This window comes from Orycteropus afer, unplaced genomic scaffold (assembly GCF_000298275.1).
Source record: "Orycteropus afer afer isolate SDZICR_OR568_19922 unplaced genomic scaffold, OryAfe1.0 scaffold00069, whole genome shotgun sequence".
Classification (NCBI taxonomy): domain Eukaryota; kingdom Metazoa; phylum Chordata; class Mammalia; order Tubulidentata; family Orycteropodidae; genus Orycteropus; species Orycteropus afer.
This window is the reverse complement of record NW_006921656.1, coordinates 1,615,999-1,622,462: the sequence shown is the minus strand read 5'-3', so window position 1 is coordinate 1,622,462 and position 6,464 is coordinate 1,615,999. Positions and strand designations below refer to the sequence as shown.

At 51.1% G+C, this 6,464-nt stretch overlaps 1 protein-coding gene across 1 annotated transcript in view; it reads left to right on the top strand.

Annotated features, from left to right (window-relative positions):
* DENND3 (DENN domain containing 3) overlaps positions 1-6,464 on the top strand; it is a 65,575-nt gene that overhangs the window by 11,449 nt on the left and 47,662 nt on the right. Inside the window, exons 6-8 of the mRNA XM_007940567.1 lie at positions 1,796-1,803; positions 2,512-2,623; positions 4,720-4,839. Of these exons, the coding sequence (XP_007938758.1) occupies positions 1,796-1,803; positions 2,512-2,623; positions 4,720-4,839 (240 nt within the window). The remainder of the gene's footprint in view (positions 1-1,795; positions 1,804-2,511; positions 2,624-4,719; positions 4,840-6,464) is intronic.

Here is a 6,464-nt window from a genome sequence, read left to right as displayed (position 1 = left end):
CAGGCCACTAGTTCAAGTCCAGAGACAGTCCCAAGATCAGCAAGAAACATGGTAGTCTGCTAAATGAAGACCTAGCTACATGCAGGGTCTACATGCCAAAAAGCTGCAGAGTCATCTCTCAAAACTTCTCCTTATGTACTGGGAGCAGACCACATCCCTAAGGCAGCTACTCAGCTGTTCATAGTAGATTCCACCATGCAGGTGATTACCAGTCTCATCATGGGGAGTACTCCATCCAGCTGCCCAAGCCGTTCAACCAGGCCCAGCCAAGTTGACACACAACCTTAACTCCCACAGAGGATGCTGCCATTCTGAGTGTTATTTACATTTTTAGAACTTCCTTTCTGAGTAGAATCTTTGTCTTACTGCTGATACTGAGTAAAGTGTCTGAGGACGTTGAGGAATTGTCACAAATGAGGAAAGTGTCGTGTGGACCCTGATCAATTCCTATCGTGGTGTTGGGAGGCAGTGAGGCTGCTGCCCTGGGTGGGCCCAGCTCAGCCACCAGGCACCTGTGAGCTTGGGTCATTGAGTTTTGATTCTCATAAGGCTGTCTTTGTAGAATCTGTAGGTGTTTGAGTAAAGACTGAGAAAAGGCTTTTAACAAAGGCTCAGCTTTTCATTGTCTACTGGATAACAATCGTGGCAAGTCCCCGAATTGCTGTCCATGCCCTGTGGTGACCGAGACCTATTCCTCCAGCACAGGGCGAGCAAGTCGATGGGCTGTGTGAGCAGGAATCCACACTGTCCAAATTACGATGTGCATAACTCAAGTCATAGCACTCAATGCTTCGTTTTTCAGAACCTACCCAGCCCGCCTTTTACTTTTGCAGACAGAGCAGTCTTTGCAGAATGGAGGGCTAGCTTGTCTCAGAGGAGGGTGTGAACTCAGAGGAGGGTGTGAACTGAGGCGCACACTTATAGAATGTGCCTTAGCCAGGGCCTGGGGTGTGATCGAATGATAAAGTAGGGTGCAGTGCCTTCCTACTTACTAAGTAATCAGCTACGTTACTTAAAGGTAGAGCTTGTGAACCTCATCTTTGTTTTCTGTTCTGTAAAATGAAGATTGCTATTCCCATCCTTTAGGAGCTCTGGTGGCGTAGTGCCTAAGGCACTTGACTGCTAACCAGAAGGCTGGCGGTTCAAACCCACCAGCCACTCCTTGGAAGGAAGGTTGGTCCATCTACTTCCACAGTTATACCACCTCGGAAACCCAAGGAGGGGTCGCTATGAGTTGGGCTGACTCCACGGCACATACAACAGCTCCCATCCTTTATTCAATGCTTGAGTCCAGTCTAAGCACTGCCTGCGCACCCTTAGCTGCCGATGAGAGGTAGCACTTTCCCCACCTCCCCAGCCACGGCGCCACACGTCCCTCAAGCTCCTGAGCTCTCAGGGTGGGACTGGCAGCAGTTACCCTTCTGCTGGATGTTGATGCTCGATGGACGAAAGACGGGCAGCCTGCTCCTGAGGTTTACCGCCTCGGAAACCCCGCGGGGTCGCTGTGAGTCAGAATCAACTCGATGGCAGTGAGTTTGGTTTGGTGAGTAGCTGTGAGTACAAATGTGTATTTAACTTGCAAAGTGTGTCCATTTCTCACGCCTCTTGAGTTTTCTGTCTTTTTTTAATGGTCACTGCTAGATGACCAGAACTGGAAAATGTTGCTTCCATCAACCCACGGCCATTAAGTCAATTCTGGCTCACAGCGCCCCTAGAGGACAGAGTGGAACTGCCCACAGGGTCCCCAAGGCTGTCAGTCTATACAGGCGCTGACTGCCACATTTTTCTCCTACAGTATGGCTGGTGAGTTCAAACCATGCTCAGCTCATTCACAGTCAGTGCTCACCCCCTGAGGCCTTTGCCACCATGTTGGCCCAGGTTCTACCACAGAGTAAAGCCACACAGTAAATGCTCAAAAATACTGGCTGTATGAACGGATAAAGCGAGCGAGTGAACAAGAGTTTTATGTCTGTCAGAGTCATGCATCCAGCACTGAGACGTGGCGTCTGGTGCTGTAGTGAAGGGCTTGGCTGCCAACGGAAAGGCTGGCAGTTCAGGGCCCCCGGCGGCTCTTTGTGGGATCAGCTCCCGTGAAGGGGACGGCTTTGGAGGCCCCGTGGGGCAGTTTTGCTCTGTCATGTGGAATTGCTGTGACTCAGAACCGCCCCCACGGTGTCTCCAGGACTCACCCACTTTATGCATAGGTGTGCGCTGGGTAAGCACTCAGCTGCTAATGAGAAGGTCGGCAGTTCGAATCCACCAGCCTCTCCGTGGGAGAAAGACGAAGAGGTCTGCTTCTGTCAAATTGACAGCCTTGGGGCCCTGCGGGCAGTTCTGCTCTGTCTCCAGGGCTTCTGCGAGTTGGAATTGATCGACTCAACAGGTTTACACTTTACTTTTACATTCAAAGGTTTCAAAGTCAACTTTATGGAGGTATACTTGACAGACAATGAAACATACCCATTTTAAATGTACAGTTTGATTTGATTTTATTATTTTTTTTAATTTCAGTTTATTGACTCACCTGAAGCTCTGTAAAGATTTTGAAGTTGATGATCATATAAAAGAATTTGCTGCAAAACTGTCTTTTATACCCAGCCCACCACCGGGACCGCTGCACTTGGTAACTCGACCTGGGAGCCTAGGAGGCTTGCCTTTTCTCTGCTGAGAGTAAGACTAGGGTTATACAAAGGGCTCATGGGTTTGAAACCGCTGAGTTCTAGCTGAGTTTAAGTTATGCTGCTCAAGGTCTTGAGGCATTTTTCACACTCTCTGAAGGCAAAAGTACAATATTTGGGCTTGAGTTTTGCAGAGTGGCTAAGGATAAACAGTATGGAGTTAGTAATATGGGACGGCCCTTTCTGCCGGAGGAAGCTCCAGTCTTCTTGGTAAGGATGGCCATGCTGCTAGATGCCGCCAAGTCCTTTCCTCCTCACAGCAACCCACGTATAGCAGATGGACACGGCCCGGTCCCGTGCCACCCTCCTGCCATCCCCATGCTTGGTCCCGTCTTTGCAGTCACTGTGTCAGCAATGTCCTTAAAGATGGTGGCCCGGGAGACCCTGGGGCCAGTTCTGCACCACCCTGTAGGGTCGCTGTGAGTCGGAACCAATTTCATGGCAGTGGGTTTTGGAATGGACATCTTTAGCCATTGGGACTTCAGTTCATTGCTTGCTGTGCAGAAAATACATAGTAACCCCAGTCATGCTGCCTGAGAATGAGTTTAAATCATAGACTTGCCCTTTGTCTGGTGTCGATACCTTTTAAATGCTGGGCATTCCCTTCGTGTTCAGTTGGAATCCGATTAGTATCTCATTTGCTGTACACAGCTCCTCCCATGCAGAGGGATTCGTTGAAGGTAAAACCACTTTCAAAGTTCTTGTTGTTCTGTGTAGACAGTACTGCGTGCTATTTAATTAATAGGTGTTTGTGGGTTCCACTGAGAACCCACACTGAGAGGTGTTACTGGCTATTTCATGACACAGGGACTTTGGGGACACGGTGGGCTGTGTTCCCTTTGGTTGAGTTGTGTGCCCAACTCAGCTAAGCTCTGGGAGGAGCCTCTTTGACACAGTGTTTTCCAACTCATTTAGCCGCTGGTCGTTAACTGCTTTTCAGACAGAATACCTGTTAAAGACTTGGGTCGTTTGGCAAATATTGACATCCTGTCTGGAAAATGATATGTATACATCTCGGTCCTCTATGTCTTGTTCATGGCTGACGGTCACTTAGCGCAGGAAAGCATCAGTTGTGAGCATCTTGTCCCGGCCTCTCTCACGTTCTCCGGCCCACACTGCCCCTCAGCAGAGCCTTCCCGTCAGCTGACCAGGCTGCTTCACCTTATCTCCTGCCTGCCTTGTTCTCACCTACATCATTGCATTCTGCTTAGTCAGTGAGTTGAGTGGCTGGCACACACATGGCGCAGACTTGGTCCTGAGAGCGCCGTGTGCTTACCCAGCTCGAAGGCTCCTCAGTGGCGGGGACTCTCTTCCTCGTCTAGGTCCCTTCCATTCTGTCCTGCAGCTTCCTGTGACCCCTGACGGGCGGTTGGTGGAGACAGAATCTGAACTTTCAAAATCACAACCATTTAGAAAAGGAAAGCGTTTTTCCAAATTTGTTTTGAAATGTGTGTCTTTGCGGAACTTTCCCTGATTGTGTGTAAGGTACTAAGAGAAGCCATGTCATACAGGGTCTGAGAACAGTGTGCTAGCTGAGAAGAGTTTGACGAAGATGAGAAGGCCAGGAAGGGTGGGAGTTAGGTCACTGGAGGAAGAACTAACAATCGGGTCACGAGAATGAGGACACGCTGTGGACGTGTGACCGGCGTTTGAGAGTTGTTCCCTGGGGACCTAATTTGCTGTGTAAACTTTCACCTAAAACACAATCAAATGTCCAGGAACATGATCATAACCTGCTTGATGTGGAATCGTGCCAGTTTGGACAAGTCCCTGGGTTGGAGTTTATCTTTCTGTCTGCTTGTTAGTTACGGAGTTTAGAGGAGGCGGGCATCCTTGGAGAAGGATGGTGACGCTTATGTGCGTGTGAGTGGGTCTCTGCGGCATGAGCAAAGCGCAGGTCGAGAGTTCGCCATTCTGTGGGTTCACAGCGAGGGCGTGCATCTTCAGGGTTTCTACCCCAGATACTTTCTGCCCCCAACAGTGCATTTCAGCACCCCCCAGGGGTGGCTCCCTGAACTCATCATGGATGTTACCATCACAGGTGTTTCACATGAAGCCACTGCACATCGTGTTCCCTTCACGAGTGGATCCTGAGAGCCCAGTCATCGACTTGGACCTTCACCTGCCCTTACTGTGCTTCACACCTGAAAAGGTGTTACAGGTACGGACGCTTCCACACCTGAGCGTCATGTGCTCATTGCCTCAGTCCCAGTCCCAGTCCCCACCCATCGAGTCTGACTGCGGCAGCCCCTCAGGTCCTAGGTCAGAACTGAGTGCCACCAGGTTTCCGTAAGTCGTTTTTCATAAAGAGATCACCAGGCCTTTCTTCTGAGGCAGCTCTGAGTAGCCTTGAACCTGCAGTGTTTGGTTAGCAGCTGAAATGCATTAACTGTTCCGTAACCCAAGGGGCCCAGTTGGTTTAAACTAAACCCAACCCCCGACGGTTAAGTCAACTCCGACTCATAGCCACCCCAGGGCAGAGTCGAGCTGCGGTGGGGCTTCCAAGGCTGTAATCCTATGGAAGCTGACTGCCACGTCTCTCTCCCACGGAGCAGCTGACCTTCTGTTTGGCAGCTGAGTGTTTTAACCACTGTGCCACCAGGGCTTGCTGCAGTAATTTTTTTTTATTGTGATTTGGATGGAAGTTTATAGAGCAAACTCATTTTCCATCCAGCAGTTCATATGCATTTTGTTTCATGACATTGACTGCAATTGCCCACAATGTAACAGCTCTCTTCCCACTTGCTCCCTGTGGAGATATTTTTGCATTAGACACAGGTTTATTCCACACACACAGAACCAGTGCACTAAGATTTGCTTTCTACGTAAAGCCAGCGCTCAGTACACAGTTTTTACAAGTAGCACTTTCTGTGAGATCTTAAGTGGCTTTTGTTTTCACAGGTGAGACAGGGACAAAGGGGGACACTTGCATGTGAATCTGTGTCTGGTCCTGCCCAGTGGCATGTTTATGGGTAAAGCCTGCGTGTGTGTCTGTGTCTGAGGTAGCCAGGTGACGTGTTTACAGATGAAGCCCGTGTGTGTGTGTGTGTGTGTGCGTCTGGTCCTACCAGGTGATGTGTGTGCAGGTGAAGCCCGTGTGCATGTCTGTGTCTGGCTCTGCTGGGGATGTGTTTGCAGCTGCAGCCCGCGTGCGTGTGTGTCTGGTCTTGCCGTGTGCGTGTCTGTGACTGGCCCTGCTGGGGGCGTGTTTGCAGGTGAAGCCCATGTGTGTGTCTGTGACTGGCCCTGCTGGGTGGTGTGTTTGCAGCTGCAGCCTGCGTGCGTGTGTGTGTCTGGTCTTGCCGTGCGTGTGTCTGTGTCTGGTCCTGCTGGGGGCGTGTGTGCAGGTGAAGCCCGTGCATGTGTCTGTGTCTGGCCCTGCTGGGTGGTGTGTTTGCAGCTGCGTCCCGCGTCCCTGTGTGTGTCTGGTCTTGCCGTGCGTGTGTCTGTGACTGGCCCTGCTGGGGGCGTGTGTGCAGGTGAAGCCCGTGCATGTGTCTGTGTCTGGCCCTGCTGGGTGGTGTGTTTGCAGCTGCGGCCCGTGTCCCTGTGTGTGTCTGGTCTTGCTGTGCGTGTGTCTGTGTCTGGCCCTGCTGGGTGGTGTGTGTGCAGGTGAAGCCCATGTGCATGTCTGTGTCTGGCGCTGCTGGGTGGTGTGTTTGCAGCTGCAGCCCGCGTGCATGTATGTCTAGTCTTGCCGTGTGCGTGTCTGTGTCTGGTCCTGCTGGGGGCGTGTTTGCAGGTGAAGCCCGTGTGCGTGTGTCTGTGACTGGCCCTGCTGGGGGC